The sequence below is a fragment of the Hemicordylus capensis genome, chromosome 1 (assembly GCF_027244095.1).
Source record: "Hemicordylus capensis ecotype Gifberg chromosome 1, rHemCap1.1.pri, whole genome shotgun sequence".
In the NCBI taxonomy this organism is placed as follows: Eukaryota; Metazoa; Chordata; class Lepidosauria; order Squamata; family Cordylidae; genus Hemicordylus; species Hemicordylus capensis.
Window position 1 is genome coordinate 145627377 of NC_069657.1, and position 22465 is coordinate 145649841.

General features: G+C 45.7%; 1 protein-coding gene across 4 annotated transcripts; it reads left to right on the forward strand.

Annotated features, from left to right (window-relative positions):
* Window positions 1–6284: 6284 nt before the first annotated feature.
* On the forward strand, window positions 6285–18589 carry LOC128340183 (glycine N-acyltransferase-like protein 3). 4 transcript variants are annotated; one of them, XM_053285037.1, is made up of 6 exons: window positions 6285–6377; window positions 10877–11004; window positions 12312–12419; window positions 12830–12956; window positions 16238–16358; window positions 17175–18589. In XM_053285037.1, the coding sequence occupies exons 2-6, from the start codon at window positions 10927–10929 to the stop codon at window positions 17623–17625; spliced, it is 885 nt and encodes a 294-aa protein (XP_053141012.1). In that variant the 5' UTR covers window positions 6285–6377; window positions 10877–10926; the 3' UTR covers window positions 17626–18589. The 4 variants fall into 4 exon arrangements, with proteins under 4 accessions (XP_053141012.1, XP_053141013.1, XP_053141010.1 ...); XM_053285038.1 differs by lacking the exon at window positions 6285–6377 and adding an exon at window positions 8910–10406; XM_053285035.1 differs by lacking the exon at window positions 6285–6377 and having other exon boundaries at window positions 8910–11004.
* Window positions 18590–22465: the final 3876 nt, after the last annotated feature.

The following is a 22465-nucleotide window of genomic DNA, read 5'->3' on the forward strand; positions in this document are numbered from 1 at the left end:
GGAGATTATCCGGATGTTTTGGATGGACTAAGAGACGGACGCCTCTTGGGCCCCATTACCAGGGGGCCCAAAGATACTCCTGAGGGCAAGGGGGAAGCAAATGGCACTGCCCCCTTCGCCCCCTGTGACTCCTAAGAAACTCACCTCTGGGGATATTTACAATTGGCCCTGGTGGAAAAGACGCACGGTCATCTGGTGGCAAGGTGGGGCCCGGGGACGCATTTCTGTGCGACTGCCCAGTGGGGTCTCCGCCATACAAATGATCATATGGGATCTCCTGGGACTGTGGGGTATTTTGGCTTTGGCATGTATTTCTGACCCAGGGGCATTGCCCCAAAGGCTTTGTACCCTCAGCCTGTACCATGGTGCCAAATTGGGTGGACAGTGACAAACCTACCAAGGCTCCACCTGTCCAAACCACAGCTACACCTCAGGTGACAACCGACAGCTCTTTGAGAGCATACACGCCAGCATTAAGGCCTCTGGACTTGTCATTGTGTCATTCTGGATGCAAGTGAACTCTGGGAATGGTGTTACAAAGATTTAAAGGTACTGGAAAAATCTATGCCTCTGTCGACTCCTGTGGAGGATGGTAAGCTAATGACACCCTTGGCTTCTTGGTCCACAGGGACAGGACTCACGTTTCAGCGTCTGCCTGTGGGCTGGGATGACGACAGACGAAGGACAGCAACCTTCGGAACTGATTTGGAACACTGACTAACTTCAATTGCAATTGGCACCGGCGAGGTGGTCCACAAAACGACATTTGGAGACAAATGTCTGGTAAACTATCTGGCTATGAATAAAATGCTTTCTCAGACACATGCTTGTGTGACTACAGCAAATGTGACTGTGAGATCAGGGGCGTAGCTAGGGGAGAGGGGGCCTGTGTTCATCCCTCTGTCTGACGGCCCCCCAAAGTGAGGGGAGAGAGATGGACCTGGAGGGCAATCAGGAGCTGGGGGCCCGTATTCTTTGAACCCTTTCACTCAATTATAGCTACGCCCTTGTGTGAGATGTACTCAAAAGAAATGGGACAAGAGGGAGTGCTTCCTTCTTGACCACACCCTGGGTTACAATACCAATACTGAAGATATGGAAGTAACAGCACACCAGTTATGGTTTTGTGGGGAGCCCAGGTGTTGGGCAATCTTGAATGCAATTGTATCTATATTTGAATTTCATATCCCTATGAGAAGTATGCATATTAGGAATTTCTTTCCCAACTGTACCAAGGGAGCAGCAATAGAGGACTCCATCCTCAAGATCCTACTTGAGAATCATGGGGAAAAAACCTCCCAGGACCTGTTGTCTAGAGCTAACTCCTCAGGTATGATTTGGGCAAACACCAAGAATTGGGCTCAGGGTGACAGGCTTGGCTATTTGGAACGAGCCCTCGGCCTGGTGACCCAGTCAGGCTTAAAGGATGCAGCAGCCTCTGCCGGTTTGACAGAGCTAACTCACTCACTGACAGGATTTTGGGGAAGCTTTCTCAGTCAACTACTGAGAGAAGCAGTAACAGCTATTGAGGCTGTGGGCTGGAAGGAATGAGGCCTGCGCAGAAGTGCAAGGCTTCATGAATGCCCAGGTGAGAGCAATTCGGGATTCCATCATCAGGGGATCCTGGCCAATGGAACTATCAACAAAAGCAGCCCTCACGCCCGAAAGGACGTGGGACCTATGCCGGTCCTGGACAGTGAGTTCCTGGGTCTGTCACTAGCTCATGTGCAGCTTCAGAGCAAAAGGTCCATCTTAGGGAGTGTGGGCTCCAGGACTGGGACTGCATCTGGGTATTTCAGATAAATGTGACTGGAATTGGGAAGTCTCTGGTCAAGTATATGAAATCATCCTCCCTTCTCCTCACAACGAAAGTCGTTTTGTAATGGGAGAACCGGATGAGCCCAAAGGAGTCTGGTTAGCAGTCGGGACATTGTGAAGAGGCTGGGCCCGAGCACCACCCCCACTGACCTGCGAACACGGATCAGAGAAAATCAAGGGGTAGATATTGGGGGGAGAATTTGTTGGATTGGCAACTTTCACTGGTAGAGGGGGTATGATTTCCTTCACTAACTCCTCTGCCTGTGTTAGACGGATAGGGAAAAGAAGCAGCCAGAACTGGAGAATGAGCTTGGGAAATCATACAACTTCCCTGGACTGGCCTTCAAGGCTTGTCTATGAATATGATCTTAGTTTTTGTGCACCCTACTAAATGGATATTTAATTTAGGACTTTCTTTTGTCCCATTATCTTTTCATGATGAATTTAAATTAGAAGTGGACTTGTTTAAATTGGAGAGACTTATAAAATTATGCATCATGTTTGGAGACACTCAGAAATTAGATCAGGACCAATTTAGACCCAAATCTCATTTTATCCCACATCTTGAACATCCAGCAGTGACTGTTTTCATGAATGAAGTTAGAAAAGATACATAAATTGGAAAAACACCACAAATTAATGAAATTTAAACATGGAAATTTAATAAGGGAGGAATGAGAAGCTGTTCAAGATTTATCTAATGATGGTAGTATAGTTATAAAGCCCGCGGACAAAGGTGGGGCTTGAGTAAGAATCTGAACAAGAATCTGCAAGAGTAAAGACCTGTAAGGAATTTGTGGAAACCATAAGGATTGCTTTCATATTTATTCCTCCATTATACAGCAATCTATCTGCACAAACAAACTGTTGACATATTTGACATTCAAGCAACATCATTTGGGACTTGGGAATTTAGAAATTATCTCTCTCACAATTCTTTTAAAATTTTGTGTGTTTCATCATTGTATGCAAATTTATTACAGGAGGTTCAACTGATACTTGTGTTATGCATTCATATATTTGGTTAATTGTAAATGTTATCAGATTTATTGTATTGTAATTTTGGTTAAAAAAAACTTTTGGCATAAGGTTTATGCAGAATTATCTCACATGGTGTGTGTGTGAACAGATTATATACATGGTTCATATATATTTTTCTATGTATATGGACTGCTTCTATGGTCCGTGTATCCTCTAATTTCTTATCATACAAATTCTTGACAAGACTGTGCTGCTGATACATATTCTGCCTCAGTCGAAGAGAGAACAACAGTGGACTGTTTCTTATTCATCCATGAAATCACTCCTTCTCCATAAAAGAAAATGTCCCCACTGGTTGATTTTCTATCCTCCTTGTACTCAGCCCAGTTGGCATCCATTTAACCTACTGGTCTAGCTTCTTTACTCTTTTTAAGCCAACTTTTGGCTTATGGCCCATTTGACCCATGAGTATACCCCTCCGGTTCTGGCAACCATTCTGGGGCCAGTGGTGGTGTAAAAAGGAAAATTCCAGCAGGAGTCTCTGCAATACGGGGGCCCTGCATCTCTGCCACTTCTCATTGGGGCCCGACACCCCTCCCCATTGTCCTGAGTCCCACAGCCCTGCCCTGCCCACAAACCCCAACCCATCATTTAAGATCTTTTGAGATCCCAACTCTTGATTGTATTACCAGTGAAGCAGAACCAGCATTGACCTAAGGAAGGGATACTTCTCCCAGAGGTAACCCAGCAGCCCCTTAATAGTATTGCACGCATCACTCCCTACAACTCCTCTCTCAGACACTGGTAACACTCAAAATCCCAGAGCTTCCACAAAGTGGTGCTCACATAGGATGAACATGGTCTAAAACTCAGGCCATCAGAGTCCAATGTCACAGCGAAAAAGGGGAAAGTTTCATTTATTACAGTGAGGTGGCTTCAGTCATTTTTCAGGTTTACAGCAATAGAAAGAACAAAGGTTGAGAGTTAGCTCTCCCATTGGTGAGACCACTGACAGTGACTCCCAATGGTGAGACCACTGGTGGCCACTGTGTGAAACAGGATGCTGGACTAGATGGGCCTGGGGCCCAATCCAGCAGGGTTGTTCTTATGTTCTTATTTACATACATGAATCTTAATGTCTCAAAGGATGACAAACACTATCTAAGGCATCAGGTGCAAAAGGAACAGGAAGAGTGTATCTATTTGCGTGCTTCAGTGAAATTAAATTTTTTAACTCACAGAAACCAAGATTAAGACTTTAGCTGTAGATCTAAAGCAGTGATGCACAACTCCAAGGCCCCAGTGGGTCAGAACCAACCACGACTTGGTGTTAATTTTCAGTGCATTTTTACATTAAAATTAATTAACAATAATAATGAACACAATTATTAGCTACTCGTGGATCTTTCTTGCCCCATCAAGGGACCCACAATTTTAACCACGGATAGTGGCCAGAAAACGGGCCCTGTCAGTGGGGCACTTATTCATTCATTCACTCACTCACTCACTCACTCAATATATTTCTATACAACCCCAAACGCAAGTTCTCTGAACTGCAACGGACAGCTGCTGCAGGAGTCAGGTAGTACAGACCTCTTTAGGCCTTCTGTTTATTTGCTCTCTTCTTTGCACGCCGCTGGGCTTCAAAAGGAAGGGAGAGCAACAGGGATATAATTTATAAAATATATATTGTTCAGTGTTCCTTTTGCTTGGGGAGAGTCAGGATGGCCAGATTCCAATGGATGGATCAGCAGGACCTAGGGAGCTCAGAGGAATGCTGCCCAGAGGCGTAACTAGGGAAAATAGTGCCTAGGGCAAGCACTGAAATTGTGCCCCTGTCCAAACAGGAATGATGGGACTTGTAGTCAACAATATCTGGAAATCCTTGTTAAAAGAAACACTGTACCATCTAGACATGGTTGTTGATCAAAACCTGAAAACATGAGCCATCTCTGTAAAAGACTTAGAACAACAGTCAGGAGTTATGCGAGGATTCCAAGTGTCATTTTCTCTGTCTCATCTCAATCTTTTTAAAAAACATGACTTTGTCCTAGAGGATCACCTGCCCAAATAGCCCCTAGCAAAATAGGGGAAGAAGAAGGTGGTGAGGTGTGTGTTGTGTGTCTATAAACCAGTGAATGATTCCTGCCAGCCTTTGTCTTATGATGACTGTTGGCTCATGATGGGGTATATGTGCATTCACCACACTAGTGCTTACTTTGACACCAAGAGGGAGGAGGATACATTAGTTTGCCACACTAGACAGAGGCATTTGCAACAGGAGCAGACAGCCAAGTTCTGCCAGGGCCATAACCAGCCCCTGCCAGACTAAGAAATCATTGTAATTTGCCCCTTCCTGTCACAAGCAGTGTGCTGTTCTTTTATTATTGACTCTAACTCTCAGATATCTCAGTCATGGATGGAAAATTCAGGGTCAATTTACAAGAGACACATTTTCTACATGGAAGTTTCTTCTGTGCAGGTGTTGTGCAGAAACCCATGTGTAGTGACCGCCAGGGGCATAGCAAGGTTGGAATGGGCCAAGATGAGATTTTAAAATGGGCCCCCAGCCCCTCAAAGTCCAGGGCCTCCACACATCCCAGGCCCCCAAGGATTTAAGTCTGATATTTCAAAATAAGTATGCTGCCTGGAAGTACATTTCACTAAATACACACATCCACACTTCACAGTATATAGTGATATACATTGAGTACTATATATTTGTGCTACTTTTAATGCCTAGAACACACTAGCAACACTAATTATTAAAATAGCCCCCTCGCTGCAGATTAGCAAAAGAGACTTTCAACCATGCAGGCTGAGCCTATGTTTGTTTTTTCAGAATTCTGAACAAATTCAGTAAAGTTTGGTTCCAGGAGGTTTTTCACACGAGGCTTTTAAAGCGTTTTAACACACATCTCCTCTGGAATGGAGGTGCTGCATTCACATGTTGGCCAGATTTACCCTGAAGTCCCTGCAAGTTATTGGAGAGCAGTTCACACACAAGAAAAATAAAATAAAATAAAAGCACAACACATACTTCACAGTTCTCACTCAGACCTTCTGGGTTGCAAAACAACTTGAACATAAGTGCATTTATAAATGAATGAAAGAATGAATGAATAAATAAATAAATATTTGTTCCAGAAGTTTTTGTAATTTTCTGACATGAAACAAGCCACTTATAGGCCTTAGATAGTTTTTATTTTTAAAGCCAGCACATTTTTCAGTCTGTTTTAAATTAAATATTCAGAGACTTCTCAGTCTCGCCCCACCCTCCATATCAAAGCCCTATGGCAAGCAGATCCCTACATACGGGGGTAACCACAAAAAGGAATTCACAGCCTACCTTGCAAAAGCTGTGCTGGATGGTCTGGTCTGCTGCAGGGAGCTCTGCCAGCCTCCTTCCTGCCTTTCTTGGGGCCTGCCGAGTTCAGGCTTCAGGGAGTCCTACTCGGAGGCCTCTCTGGAAGCCCCGCCCACCCCACCGATCAGCTGAGAGGCGGGGAGAGAAGAGCTCTGCAGTTTGCAGGCTGCTCCCGATCCTAGGCCTCCCCGATCCTAGGCTGGAGCTGGAGGCAAGTGGCTGAGGGGCCCTGGGGCTGGGCAGGTGGGCAAAGGGGTGGGGGTGAGAGCAACTGGCGTGGCGCCCCCACCTCAGTGGCGCCTAGGGCATGTGCCCTGCCTCCCCCCCCCATTCCGCCTATGATGCTGCCATAGCCACCAGGGGCGTAGCAAGGTGGGAGTGGGCCCAGAGAGAAGATTTTAAAATGCCCCCCCTTCACTAAAGCTCAGCTCATGAAGTACAGAAATCTTAAATGAGGCTGAATAGTGGTAACAAAAAGCATAGCTATCTATCTATATCCTATGTGCCACAATAGAACATCATCCTAAATTATTTTGAAAAAGGTTTTGTAAATTGTGGACGATGCAAGTCATTTAATGGTACTAGAGAAAGACATGCTGTTCTGGTAGCTCCAGGTCTTAACACTCCCATCAGTTTTGGAGGATGAATACAACAGAAGGAAGCCTGGGCTGGTGCGTGGCTGGGGGAGTCAGTCATGTGACTTGCCTCAGGGGGGGCCCAAGGCAGTGGGCCCCCAGACAACTGTCTCCCCTTGCCCTATTATAGTTACGCCCCTGATAGCCACCGGTAGTCTTGCTGGAAATTGGGGCATCTGAACAGCTCCAAAGAAATGCCAAGGCCTCTCCTCGCCTTACATTGATGTTGCTTTTAGGCATGCTTACTTGGGAGTAACTAAACCACACTGGGTACACTGTGGGACATATTCCGGGGTAAACGTCTGTAGGATGGTGCTGTAAGGCAGTTTTCCTGAGAAGACAGAAGATGTCCCCTTTGGAGAAGAGGGAATTGATGGAGTGACCTTTTGCCTTTCTGAGGTGTGCTCAGCCTGTGCCTGCCTAATGCTGCTGCTGCTCCAACCCTCTGCATCCATTGCTGCAGCAGCAACCTGCTTATTGGTCTGTCGCTGCCACACCATGCATCTTATCTGGTCTCAAGTAGCAATCTGCACGGAGCTGCTGCTGCTCATCGGTGAGACAAGCCAAGAGCTCTTCATGGCTGCTGCTATGGCTGCCAGCTATTCCTACCTAGGGGCCAGCAAAGAAGTCTCCATGGGCCAGAGCTGGCTCTCAGGCCTTATGCTGTGTAGGCCTGTCCTAGACTGACCTGTATATCCAGAATGTTGTTCCAGTATTATGCAGCACCATAGTACTGTTTTTGGCAGCCCATGTCCAAATCTTTTGGTAGGCCGCTCTCACAACCACAGCCAAAGTCACCACAGCAATTGCCAAGGCACCCCTGCCCCCGCTCATCGGGTCTGGTCTCCACAGCCCCACTAACCCCGCAGTCACTGCAGGTGGCTTGCTTCTCTTGCTTCCCGGGCACAGCACACTATAATGATGTCACCACCTGGCATCTGAGGTGCTGGCTGGACCGTGACATCATTATATTGCTGGAAATTATTATACAGAGGAAATCATTATACAGTGACATCATTATACAGAGGAAAGCAGGCCCACCACAAAGAATGAAGGGTCAGTGAGGCCATGGAGGCCCGTGGATGCCAGGAGCAGGAAGGAAGGAAGGGTGCATACAGCAGGAGGTGCACGCTCTTCTCGGGCGGCCTACATGTCTGCCCACTTATGGATCTGCCACTCAGCATACCTGGAAATAGTACAACAATTCTAAACAGCACCAAGTATAAAGAGAGGGTACCTTCAAGCCACAGAACCTATGTTTCCATCAGTCCAAAACATGCAGTATAACACAGTAATACTGAGTGGATGCCACAAAGATCTAGGCAGATGCCACAGCGGCTCCAGAGATACCATTGAGACCAGAGATCGTCTTGGGTCCCCACTCAGCCCAGCCCATTCTGCAGCAGCTCTTCAATATGTAGCTCTTTAGCAACTGGCTGCCCATATAAAGTACTGTCTGTTAGGGTGGATTATGTTCAACATATTAGGGTGTTTGGCTGGGTTTGGGCTTTGTAGTGAGCAATGCATCTCACGAATACGAATAGGATGGATATTTATATACCACATTTCAACAGAAGTTCCCAAAGCGGTTTCACACGAACATAAACAAACAAATGAATCAAATGGCTCCCTGTCCCCAAAGGGCACACAATCTAAAAAAGAAACATGATAAACACCAGCAAGAGCCACTAGAGGGATGCTGTGCTGGGGATGGATAGGGCCAGTTGCTCACCCCCTGATCAATAACTGGGGAATCACCACTTTACAAAGGTGCCTCTTTGCTCAGTTAGCAGGGGATCTCAAACCATATTGTTTTGTAAATTTATTTATTTATTTATATCCCGCTCTTCCTCCAAGGAGCCCAGAGCAGTGTACTACATACTTGAGTTTCTCCTCACAACAACTCTGTGAAGTAGGTTAGGCTGAGAGAGAAGTGACTGGCCCAGAGTCACACAGCTAGTATCATGGCTGAATGGGGATTTGAACTCGGGTCTCCCCGGTCCTAGTCCAGCACTCTAACCGCTGCAACACACTGCCTCCTCCTAAATGGACCTCCTAATATGTCAGAGGTATCTTGTGAAGAGACAAGCAGCATAGAGAGTTTGGGGCAAGAGAAATTTTGTTTGTTTGTTTGTTTGTTTGATACATTTCTATACCGCCCCAAATGCAAGTTCTCTGGGCGGTATACAAACTATAAAAAGAGCCAATAAAAGATTAAGACATTTCAACAATCAAAATTAAAAAGTTAAAACTATTAAAACACAATTAAAACACAATTAAAACAGTATCTAATTAGCAGCCTGGGTGAACAAAGGTGTCTTGACTGTCCTTTTGAAAGTTCTAAGAGATGGGGAGGCTCTTATTTCAGCAGGAGGTGTGTTCCAAAGCCTCGGGGCAGCAATGGAGAAGGCCCGTCCCCAAGTAGCCACCAGACGAGCCGGTGGCAACTGCAGACGAACCTCTCCAGATGATCTCAATGGACAAATGAGTCACCGCGTGAGCTATGATTTGATGTTGGGCAGGAATTGGGGGGTGGGGCAGGGTCTGGAGAGTTTCCCGGCCCTGGGATGGAAATGAAAACCAGTCAGTTAATATTAGGTGAAAGGAAGGAGCTGCATCTTCAGCCTCTAGACCTGTCTTTGGATCAGTGCTGACCAAGAGGATTCAGAGAGATTCCTCCTCAAATTTGTCCTACAGAGCACAGCACAGAGCTAGAAGAAGGGCTTTCATAGTGACTTGAGCAGCAGTGTGTTCTCTTCTGTGTGTGGCATCGTGTGGCCGAGAATGTGTAGGCTGAAGGGGATGGGTGGACTGCCTTGCATTTCGCATTAGGATTTGAAGCCTGTTTGACACACAGGTGATTTCCGAGGGGCTGGAGCAGAGATCCACCATACCATATAATGGCCACCTGATTGTTCCTGCATGCGTCCAGACTGCAAGGCCCACTCCCACCACAAGTTTTTTAAAGCAAGTTAAAGGACAGGGTAACTAGCAATATTGTGAAAGAGACACGCAATTAGCTCATTACACAAATAATTATGCAAGAATTAAAATCCAAATCAACACTCTCACTTCACCAGACCCAAAAGGATTGCATAAATCAGCCCTGGGCTCTTTCCAGACTAGCCGCTGGAACAACATCAAAATGCCTCCTTTCGGGCAAGTCACATTGAAAACGTGAACAGCAGGGGGCGCAGTCTCGCAGCAACTAACATCCTGAAAAAACAGCAACTTGCTTCCGCCGGATATACGATGTCCTAGCTCTATATCACAGCAATTAAATTTGAGACAAGGCATTGGCAATGTGAACGATACTCTGCTGTCGTCCTGCATTCTTTCGAAGTGGGCCCATCCCATCTTTATTCAGAGACTCAGTCAGTTTTTAATGTATTATATGGCTCCCATCCCACATGGTCCTGGGCTACAGACCAAAGTACAATTCTGTTAATTGTTTATTTATTCTAGTTTGAGATATATCCCCCCCACAAGCAACAAAGTTCTGTAAAGAAACCTGGCTGGGCCTGACGCTAAGAGGCTTTGTGTTGCTGTTTTGGCTTCTCATTGCTAACCTGTTCCTCTGACCAGGAAAACGTGGCTGACCACAGGTGAGCAGCTCACAATGTAAAAGAATGCCAGTAGTTCCAAACAGAACGATCTTGCCTACGAAGAGCATGGAAGGGTTGAGAAGGGACCATCTGTTACTGCTGGGAGCACAGGTTCTGTACCAATATGTATGTGTGTGCTGGCAAAGGGTTTGTTATTTCGGTGAGATAGGAGTTTGGGGATCCCATCCCACAATGGGGATTACGGGGAAGCAGTATTCTCTCTAATCTTTGTGGTCTGTGTGCAGAATGAGTTGTGTTCTGGGCAGCACTATCAAGGCAGTGTGTGTACACATGCATTCAGAGTGGGGCCTTCCCTGATTAAAACGGAGCGGGATCTAAAATTAACTGAGCGGACGTCAAAAACCATGTAAGCATGCTCACATGCAGATGCCTTAGAGGGAAAACTGTGAGGGAACCGCAAAGGACCCTCATTTTCACTCTCTCTCACTTTCACTCTCACTCTCTTTCAGGCGCTTGCCACAGGATTTCCCTTGCTATCTGCCCATCTGCCTCCCAAGCGATGCTGATCCTATCCTGTTCCTCCAAGTTGCGGCTGCTGGAGGGGATACTGCGGAAGAACCTTTTCCAGACACTTCCGGTACTCTTGAGCCATGCATTCTTCCTAGCTGGGAACCTGCGTTAGTCAAGGGAAAGCAAAAAAGAAATGTTCAGTACTGCAGGCTCCATGAATGAATGGGGGTGGGATAAAAACGTGATAGATAGATAGATAGATAGATAGATAGATAGATAGATAGATAGATAGATAGACAGACAGACAGATAGATAGATCTAACAGATAGGATTGGCTACAGCAGCTCCCTGATTAGTACACAAACTGGTGCCCAGCCTGGGATTGTTGCTGTATAATGCATGAAATGGCCCTGCACATTCTGTGGATTCTAAAATTGGCCCATCCACTAGTCAGACCTAGGTAGTCGCTTAGAGCATCAATTCTTGGTGGTGCATAAACAGTGTCCGAATATAACACTGCCAATTATTATGTTGCTCCCTCTTGTAATGTAATATGTAATACTGCATCCTGCTACCCAAAGGGCCTGAATCTTAACCCCAAAATACACAGGCGTCTTTGCTCATTGCACCTTAGCCTCCCATTAACAGCTAGTCTCATGATATCCACTCCCTCTCTTGAATATGAATTGCCTGCCTCAGCATTCATTTCAAAAAAGAAGTTCTCAGACTGCGGTTCCAAATTAACAGCAGCATCTTTTCTTCTCTGAAATATTAGAGTTTTCCTCCACAACAGATTGGAAACTCTTTCCCACTATCCTCAAACGAGAGCCAGCATGGTGTAGTGGTTAGAGTGCTGGACTAGGACTGGGGAGACCTGAGTTCAAATCCCCATTCAACCATCATACTTGCTGGGCAACTCTGGGCCAGTCACTTCTCTCTCAGCCTAACCTACTTCACAGGGTTGTTGTGAAAGAGAAACTCAAGATGTAGTACACCGCTCTGGGCTCCTTGGAGGAAGAATGGGATATAAATGTAATAATAATAATAATAATAATAATAATTTTTTTAAAAAAAAAAACCCAGCATGGGCAAGTCATTCACAGGTTATCCGCATGGGCTGATCTTTCGACCTCATGAATGAGTCACCTGTGTGGCTGAAGTTCAAGCCAGAGCTCTCCGCTTTTCACCTAGAAGGGTGCCAAAATCAAACTTTGCCTAGGATGCCCAAAACCCTAGAGCTGGCCCTGATTAAGTGGCAGATAGGAAGGGCCCACTTGAACCCATCCGGGCTGTGCTCTAAAGCAGACCATACAGTGTAGGTTGATGCACAGGTCAACATCTGAACCAGCCCCCCACTCCATGGATTCTCTCCCCACACATCTCTCCCTGCGCAGCAGCACTGCTACACCAGCTCTAACCTATGACTCTTGACAGGTCCATGGGGTAGTTATGAACATAAACCGTGGGAATCCAGTTGGTCATGAGGTGATCGTGGATTCCTGGCCAGAGTTCAAAGCTGTCCTCACCCGGCCTCACAGAGAGGTAATGGCTTTTGGGGCTCTTGGGAGTCATCTTATATGGAATTTCAGAATGGATTGGGATGGAATTGGATTAGAATTCTTCATAGTGAGCTGGGTATTGTCTCTAAAACAGGCCTGGATGGAAAGAAGGGATTATTAACTTCTTCTTTTCTTCTAGGGGGTTTCGTTTGGCATTAACAGCTGCCGAACATGTAAACATTTAGGTTGTAGCACTTTCCCAATCACTTCATCCCCACACTGGGAAAAGCTTTGCCCATTCAATTTTTGTGAGTTAGACAGCAGTGAAAGCTACAGAACTCCTACAAGGAAAGAAAGAAAAAAGACGGAGAACTCTAGAAGAAATGGCTATGCTACTGGCAAAAAGCCTTTGCTAATTGTTAATTACATATGACCTTTATGCCATTCTTGTAGGTTGCCTCAGATGACTTGAATATACATGTCAACACATATGCAGCCTTTTATTGGGATCTTGATGTATACCGGACACTGTTGCAGGACACAGATGCTGTCAACTGGGCCCAAAACCTCTATATCCTTGGTAACAGCAGGGGTCAACACCGCCATGTTGCGGGACAGACGGATGACAAAATTACCAGACCCTCATGATGGGCATTGTGTTGCGGGTGGGGGTGCTAAGTCATTCGGTCACTGAATCTGAAGAGGCAGCTCTGAGGAGTGCCCTGTGGAAACTGTACTGCTGAGGCAGGCGAGAAGATCCCATGGAGCTATACCACTTGACCTCCCTACTACAGGTTCCTCAGTCTCCCATTTCCTCTCCCCTGCCATTACCTAGAGAATACCTCACAGGTGTGCCATGACACTGATCTCAACTGAAATGAGAGCTTCAGTTGATGAGCACACTGTTGTGAACTACACCTGGTTTCGCACTCTGTACACGCTCAGAGGGAAAGAGGGAAAGTCACATCATACACAAACTGAATTGGTTCTTAGAGATGGTGACCATGTAGGATCTGGGCGTGCAAACAGAGATAGAGAGAGACACACTCAGAAAGTTCAATGGGCTTTATTATAGAAAGTTACTCATCAGGATAAAATAAAAACATGTTTCCGATTCAAGTGTAGTGTAATGTGCCTAACTAACATATGCGTGTGCAATCAGTAATCACAGCTATCTATCAATCTAACAAATCCTAATAAAACATTTAGGGAGAGAAGCAGAGAAAGAAGGAAGAAGGAAGGGAAGGCTTAGGAAGGGGGTGGCAGTAATTAGTAGGGAGGAGGGAAGAGGGATCCAAGGCTTGTGGAGCAGCATATTACCAGGGTCAGAGGCTTTGAGAGCGGTGAGAATTCAGCTGAAGGAGAGATGCTGTAGCTGGGAACAGCAGCTTGGGAGCGATGGTCAAGCTTCTGGTGGTCAAGCAGGCTAGTCAAGCAGGCAGCTTGCTCAGAGCAAGGCAGAGAGTGAGAGCACCATGGCTGGGGAAGTCTTGACTTCTCCCTGTGCAGAAGAAGTCACAGACAGTTCCTGTCCATGGACAGAGTTCCTGCTTGTTGCCCCGCGGCTTAGCAAACTCTGGGGTGGCTCTTGAGCAAGTACGCTTGTTAGGCAAGACTGCTAATCTGCCATGTCCAGAGACTCCTTCTTATAGTGATTCCATCCTTTCATGTCCATTTGAGTCTCCTGGATCACAAAAGGTGTCCATTTCTGTTATCCTTTGGATATTGTCTTTTAATTATCAAAATTAGCTCAGGATAGTTGGTCAGTCCAGGGTAATCTCAATCCCATCTTCTGTTAGCTGCTATCTTGGGGAGGGGATGTTCTATTTTGCCCAAAGCCAATCTGCATCTCTGAGCTGCAAATGGGAATCTTCTCTTGTCCCCAGATTTGGGGCCTGGTCCCAGAAGGTGTTAAAAGGTGTTAGTAAAATAAGAATTAAAATCTATAGGTGTTTTCTTTGTGTGCATTTATCTAGAGTGGAATTTCTATAGACAGCAATTGAGTATCCCTTTTGGGCAGAGCAGAGCAATCATTGACAAGGATTAACACAGGAAAGGGCAGCTCAGCCTCTGGCCTCTTCCACAGACATTATCTGATAGTGACTTACATTTTAGCATATTGATTAGCTCAGGCCTAGCCCTTGTGTTTCTGTGAGTGCCCATTTCACAATACGATGCTGGATTGCCTCCTCTTTCACAGAACAATTAGCATCAGTCTCAGAGGCAAGTAATGTACTGGTCAGTTCACCTTGAGTTCAGGCATTAATTGATCTCTTAATAAAAATGGACTCAGACACAGGCGTGAATCCTACACAATCCTGGGTTGGTATTCTGGGTTTAATGTTGGGATCAGGGGGGGTCCCCAACAACACCAAAGTGACACATGTGTGCGCCCAGCCTGCCCCACCCCCTGCCAGCTGCTACCACAGGTAGCAAGAGGGAAGCTGGTTACAGTAACTGAGTGGAAAACTCCCCCCCAACCCGATGTTTTCTAGGGATGTATACGAAACAGAGTTTCAGTTTTGTGTCGAGCTAAAAAAAAATGCAGACAGCCAAAAGGTTTCGTCAGAACAGAGACTGACCTGGTTGACCTTGAAATGTTTCAAGTGTTACAGCCATAGGGAACAATGGGTGAACCAGAAACACCCCATTGTTCCCCTTGGGTAACTCCTAGGGACACCAAAGTCAATTGGGTGGTAGGGCATGATGGGTGCTAACTACCACCCAGCCCACAAAAGAAATGGGCAGGAAGGTGATTTTTAATCTTTTCCCCAAACCCCCATAGGATCACAAGCCAGTCAGAAACCAGTGCCAGGAAACCAACCAGGAAGGGGAAAACAGGCCTCCAAAATGGTGCTCGAAACGTCAAAATGTTCCAAATGCCCCGTGTCTGCTGACAAATGGGATGTAATTGTTTGTGTCTCCTGCACCTTCACTCTCTTTTCACATTATTTCCTGTCAAGTGAGGTGCATCTTTTCCTGGTTTTAGAGGTGAGCCAGGCCAGGGTCTTCCCCTAACTGTTGCCCCCTGAGTCAGTGTCACACAGAGAAGGTATGGCCAGTCTCAGGAAGAGGGCTGCATTTCTCCCGCTTCTTCTCAGTCAAAATAAAGCGGAGACACCATCAAGTATCATGTAAGATCCACAAATGCCCCTGAGGGGTGAGGTGAAGCTGGCACCATCCTGTTCCCCTTTCCCCCTCCCTGCCAGTTGTGACAGTGTAAAAAGTTAGGTCAGGGTAAAAAGCAGGGATGAGATTTTAGGACTAACAACATCTTTTAGTGTGCAGGGTTTGCTTTCTGGAAGCTTAATGTAATCTATTGGTGACTTTGGGAGGAGAGCTGGTCTTGTGGTAGGAAGCATGACTTGTCCCTTAAGCTAAGCTGGATCTGCCCTGGTTGCATATGAAAGGGAGACTAGAAGTGTGAGCGCTGTAAGATATTCCCCTTAGGGGATGGAGCCACTCTGGGAAGAGCATCTAGGCTCCAAGTTCCCTCCCTGGCAGCATCTCCAAGATAGGGCTGAGAGAGATTCCTGCCTGCAACCTTGGAGAAGCTGCTGCCAGTCTGTGTAGACAATACTGAGCAAGATGGACCAAGGGTCTGACTCAGTATATGGCAGCTTCCTATGTGCCTATGTTCCTATGACTCCTGGGAATGCTTAGCTATCTTCCAATTCCATCCAATACTCAGTTTGTACATTTCTGTAAATAAATGAATATTATAAAGACACCATAAGTCTTCCGGTATCTCTCCTGCAAGGGAAACCACGATCCAAGTAGCCCAACACCCCCTGGAACTCCTCAGTGCTTGGAGAAGTGTGGGGTGGAGGGCATCTAATAATGTTTTACTGCCCTCTGTAGGTAACCAGGATGGGATATTGGAGGCCTCCCGAGAGGCCGCTGCTGTCAAGAAAGTGCAGTTTTCAGCAGATTCCTTCATCACCTACATGTGTCACGATCCAAACAAATACCCTGAATATCGGTGAGTGTTGCTCTTGCTATCCCCCCTTTTTTTCCACTTGAGGCACTTGAATATTATTTACTCAAAATATTTATACACTGCCCACTTCTAATGTCTCTAGATGGTTCACAACATGAGGTTTTAGTCCTGGGCTCCCTACAAAGGGAAAATGAAACTTCCTATAAAAGGGGAGAAGATTCCAATTATTAGGGCTGACTGTGATATAGGATCAGCATTCCCTGCAGAGGAAAGTGCACAAGAACACAGGCACAAATTCTTAAACCATGGACAGAGGAATGGCCAAGTCCTACCTTGGTTTCTGGGAGGCTTTTGGTCCTGGACCTCCCCATGAAACTGCCTACAAAGGTAGCCTAAACCAGGTGGCATACCAAGCCCACCAGCCACACCCCTTAGGCTGACATCAGGGTGAGACCAGCCAGCCTCCCCGCCGCTAGGGTTGCCATAGGGTTAGAGGCAAAGGAGTGGTCTCCCCTCACACTGGTGTCCATTTACTTCATTTTGCACCTCCTCAGCCTCCCTCTGTGCCAAGAAGAATAACCTCGCACGCCACGCTTGGCAAAGGTGCAACCAGGGGTTGCCAATCCCTACATTAGAGTGTCGAAATGGAGGGACCTGTCCCTTTCTAGCCAATTCCTATTTCGATTGTTGTTTTGGTTCTTAATCTGCTTTTCAATACAAAACAGGCTCAAAGGAATTTACACAGCAAAAGGAATGAGGAAATGGTTCCCTGTCTCAAAAAGGCTCACCATCATGTTCTTCTCTTTAGCTCTCTTCCCATTTCTTTGCAGTATGACTCTTATCTCTCTGCTCTTCCAGGCTGGATCCTGGCTTCACACTCTCCTCCTTGAATAGCTCCCATGTTGATCTACTGAATGAAACGTGGCACTATGGGGGCAATGAACAAAGCCACAGGTACCTGGCCAGCCTGGTGAGACACTTTCCCAGCGCCTGCATCCTGGATGTCAACGGTCTCCCCATCAGCTGGAACCTGATGAATCTTTTTGGTACAATGGTACATGGCTACACCCTTCCATCCCACCGTCGCAAAGGCTATTTAGCTGTGGTGGCAAAAGCACTAGCCATTCAAGTCCATGCAGCTGGCTACCCTGTGTATAGCCAAGTGGCCCTAGATAATAACCGTACACACAACTTCCATGAAAAAATGGGCTATGAGAGACTACCTGAGTTGTGTCATTTCTGCTTTCACTTTGTGAAAGAAGAGAATATCAAGGATTTTCCATGGGCCTCCAAGCAGGCACCCAGATGATATCGGCCTCTCATGGACTCCAGCAACAGGCTCAACCAACCTCCATGAAGCATAGGGAGAAAACGGGAGACCTGTGCTGACAGCTCTTCATCCTTTCTTTCCCTGAACAATTATCCTTCCCAGTGATTCTCCTTTCTTTTCCTCTTTGTTGTGTCTTGACTTTACCTTTAGATTGTGAAACGGAAGGCAGAGGCTGATGTCCAGACTAATTTATGCTTGAGTAGCCCTGTTGAAATTAAGTAGTCCTTTAGAGTAACACCTGAGTAATACTACTGAGAAACGTCTTTTGGATGTCAACCTATGGGAGAATCTTTCTTTTCTTTTCTTTTTGGTGGCACAGCACCATATAATTTCATAAATAAATAAATATCTGTATCATCTGGCATGAGTGATCACTGTACACACTGTACCCCTGCCCCACAGGCTTCAACCCATCATTTGGGACCTTTTTGAAATTTTGAATTATGATCATACTACCAATGAGGTAAAACCAGCATTGAATTAACGAAGATATTCACATTTCCCTCCAAATTAGTTGTTGTGTTTTTAGTTAATCCATTCTTTGTTCCAGACCAGCTTTTGAATGGTGCTTTAGTTACTTTTCGTCCAGTCCTGGAGTAGAGGCAGGGCTAACAAACAGCCAGCAGCAAGGGCACTGAAAAGGCATCTGCTCTTGCCTCTCTATACATAAAATCTATTTTCACTAAACTATTAATATTCCTGATTTTATTCCACTGCCTTGTCCTTGTGTGCCACAACAGCTTCCTCTACAGTAGTCAACAGCAGTCTCTTTACATTGCTGCGTATCACTCCTACAATGCATATCTCTCCCAACTGTGGATATTCTTGACTTCTCTCATAAATTTGTTTTTCCTCCTCTTTCAGTTCAGATCTGTAACATTCCACATACAAAATGTGATCAAAGCAGTTATCTAATGATATAATAAAAGATCATTTCCTTTGGCATGTTTTGTTGTGTATTCCAAAACCATGGAATTATCTCAAAAAAGCTGGAATGCCTTTTCCCCATTTGGACAAGAAAGCCCTTATGATACAAGCAAGGAAGTCTGCCATTCATGCCCCCAAAAGGTGGGCCATTCACACAGCCAAGGAATAAATGTGACCATGAAGGTTAAACTCCTGTCTCCTAATCCAGTAATACACCGTTTGCACAACCAAGACCAGTTAGGATCAGGCAAGAGTGGCAGAGCAAGAGGGCCTGTGTCTACTTACAGGTTACAGTGTCAACTCAGTTCTAACACACAGCAAAGTGAATGAGAGATCAGACTCATTGATTGATTGGTTAAATTTTTATTCCATTTTCCTGCCATTTTGCACTCAAACTGGCACTATAACACAAACATATTACGAAAAGCAAACACATTGCTACAACATTCTGTTCTGGGGAGTAGGGTTGTCTGTTTTACAAGGTTGTGGCCAGGGGTGTAGCAAGCTTGGAGTGGGCCTGAGCCCTAGGGGGCGGGGAGAGAAGATGGACCCCTACTCCTCCCATCTCTTTTGAGAAATATCTGAAATACTGACTTTATTTCAAGAAACTGTACTCTGCTGCCACCTAGTGACAAGTGAACAACCAACCAATTTCCTCATGTTTCAGGGAATTTAGTAAGCATCAGTGCCAAAGGCACTTCCACACAGTGGTTTATTCCAGATGATGCTCTCTAGACCTGTGCCTTCTTTGAGCAGTCCTCACCAAACCGGTGAAACACCTGTTTTCTTTCAGTGCATTTGTTTCTGACTTGAAAACCCTATCAGAAAACTTGTGTGAGGAGGGCAGTTGCTGACCTGCTGAGACGATCAGGAGCTGTGCTCCAAGGCCAGCAGGTGTAGTGGGAAAAGACAGATTCCAGGCAGGACTCTCCATACTGCCAGGGCTGGAAGGAGCAAAGGTGAGTACAGGGACCATAGTGCAATGAGCAGGGGCGTAGCAAGGTGGGAGTGGGCCCAGAGAGAAGATTTTAAAATGCCCCCCCCTTCACTGAAGCTCAGCTCATGAAGTAAAGAAATCTTAAATGAGGCTGAATAGTGGTAACAAAAAGCATAGCTATCTATCTATATCCTATGTGCCACAATAGAACATCATCCTAATTTTTTTTTTTTTTTAAGGTTTTGTAAATTGTGGACGATGCAAGTCATTTAATGGTACTAGAGAAAGACATGCTGTTCTGGTAGCTCCAGGTCTTAACACTCACATCAATTTTGGAGGATGAATACAACTGAAGGAAGCCCGGGCGGGTGCGCAGCTGGGAGAGTCAGTCATGTGACTTGCCTCTGGGGGGGCCCCCAAGGCAGTGGGCCCCCAGACAACTGTCTCTCCTTGCCCTGTTATAGTTACGCCCCTGGCAATGAGGCATGGTTTTATGCATAGGTACATATCAGAGGGCTTGGCTCTCAAGGGTGCATACCACACACACACCTTCCATAGCCGAGAGCCACTTTTCCCACTTTATTTCCAGATATTGCCCTTTGTGATTCTCTCTTCATTATAGAAGCAGTATTATTGCTATTATGTCTTCCCCTCCATTTTTATTTTTATTTTTTTAATAAAAGCCCACTCCCATTCATGCTTACTCAGATGTAAGTCTCAATGTGTTAACTGGGACTTCTTTTGAATGGCACCATGGCCTCACAAAGGTCTACCAGATAGAAGTTTTTCTCCCTCGCTCACAACTCTAGAACCAGGGGTCATTGCTAGGACATTTAGGACTGACAAAAAGAAGCACACATACCCCACCACACACACACACACACACACACACACACACACACACACACACACACACTTACTTAATCTATGGAATTGTCTGGCAGGATGTGGTGATGACCACCAACTTACATCACATTAAAGGGGGATTAAACAAATGTATGGAGGACATATCTATCAATGGTTACTAATCTTTATGGCTATAGGATACCTCCAGCTTCAGAGGCAGGATGCCTCTCAATACCAGTTGCAGGACAGCAACAGCAGGAGACGAGACATTCTTTCATCTCTTGTTTCTGGGCTTCTCAGAGGCATCAGGTGGACCACTGTGTGAAACAAGATGCTGGACCAGATAGGCCTTGGGTCTGATCCAGCAAGGTTCTTCTTATATTCTTGTGTATATTCTTACCATGCATGCAAGTTGCTTGGGACCTTTTACCCTCAATGTATGGACCATTCTATAGTATATCTGGAGATTGCCATTGAACTAGTTAAAGGGCATCAATCATTCACAACCTCAAGACCTGTTCAGAGTGAGGATACATCTCTAACTCCATATGGACACAAGCGGCAATAATGGACACAAGCGGGAATAACCTGCTGATGGGATGAGGAGCAGGCAAAGCCACCAGCAATTTTAATGAGTTAACTCACTTTCATTACTGGTTTTCCTCCACACAAAGCTGTACCCCACACTGGAAATAGTAGCATGTAAATTAAGTTCCTCTTATCCAATTGGCATGAGAGCCCCAACACAAGATTCAGCCAAGACAGGGATGGGGCAAATTAAGAGATCTCATGTCTTTGTTGATGTGACAATAAGTTTGATGTTTTTCAACCTCTTGCTTCTTTCGAGTTTTTGGTTGTGGGGAGAAGGATGATATTCTTGGCAGCAGTCACAATGACTTTACTGTGCCAATTCGTTTAGCAGAACAAGTGTCTGTAAAGCAACAGCAATGCAATGCACACAGATTTGTTGAGTATGCCCAGTGCCACTGAATACAATGATTAGAATAAAAAATAAATAAAAAGGCAGCAGCCCCTCCAAAAATACCGGCAGTTCATTCATCTGAAACAGCGGAAACTGAGAAACTGAGGTCATTCACACAATCAAAAACAGTGAGCTTCTTCTCATGAGCAGTGAGAAGGGCTAGAGGGCAGGCTGTGGGTGCAATTCTTCCTTGAGTGGGTGGATCACCTGCCCAGATGAGCATCAGATCCTGCCAGTAGCTTCAAGGGTTGGAGTGCCGGGACGTCCCACCCCACTCCCCCCGGAGCTCCAATAATGCACTGCACGAATGCACAGTGCATTATGGGGATTCCACACACACCCCCGAGTCTGCCATCTGCACACGATCACTCAAACAGGATTAGAGTGATCAAATTCTCCTAACCCCATTTTGAGGGGAGGCTCCACAAGCGGGTTTGCCGCCGTGGTGCTGCCGGGATCGGGCCCAATCCTGGAGGTTCACATGTGCACGCAAAACTGGGCTAGGCTGATTGCATATAAGGCAGCTTCCTATGTTCCTTTGTTCCAGCATTAAAAACCACTCAGTAAAGAATGAAAAAGTCAAGAGAGGAAAATAAAAAGATCTTCATCTGATACTGAAAGGACATCAAAATAGGCACCAGGGCATTTTCCAGACTGCAAGATTTGCAACACTTACAGTGTTGCAAAACATTACAGAATGAGGCAGCAGTTTGAAACTGCGAGTGCAGCGATTCTCAGGCAGTATTATATGCAACATGACAAGGTTTTGCCCGTCCATATTGCCCGTCACTGCAGCAGTTTTTCCAGGCAGGGAGCTTCCATATTCCACCTCTGGAACGCATCCACTGGCCCCTCCTCCTCCTAAATTTTGGGCCAATGGGGTTGTTGAGGGAAAGGAGGATTTATGATGCGACACATCTATCTATCTATCTATCTATCTATCTATCTATCTATCTATCTATCTATCTATCTATCTATCTATCTTTAAAAAGACCTCTCAGTGCACTTGTGCAAATCCAAAAAAAAGGGGGGGGCGAAGTGCTATTCCAAAACAATGCCTTTTGTCATTTCAGGCTAGCGCAAGACAAGCAAAGATAATTTAAAAAAAAAAAAATCCAATGGTGAAG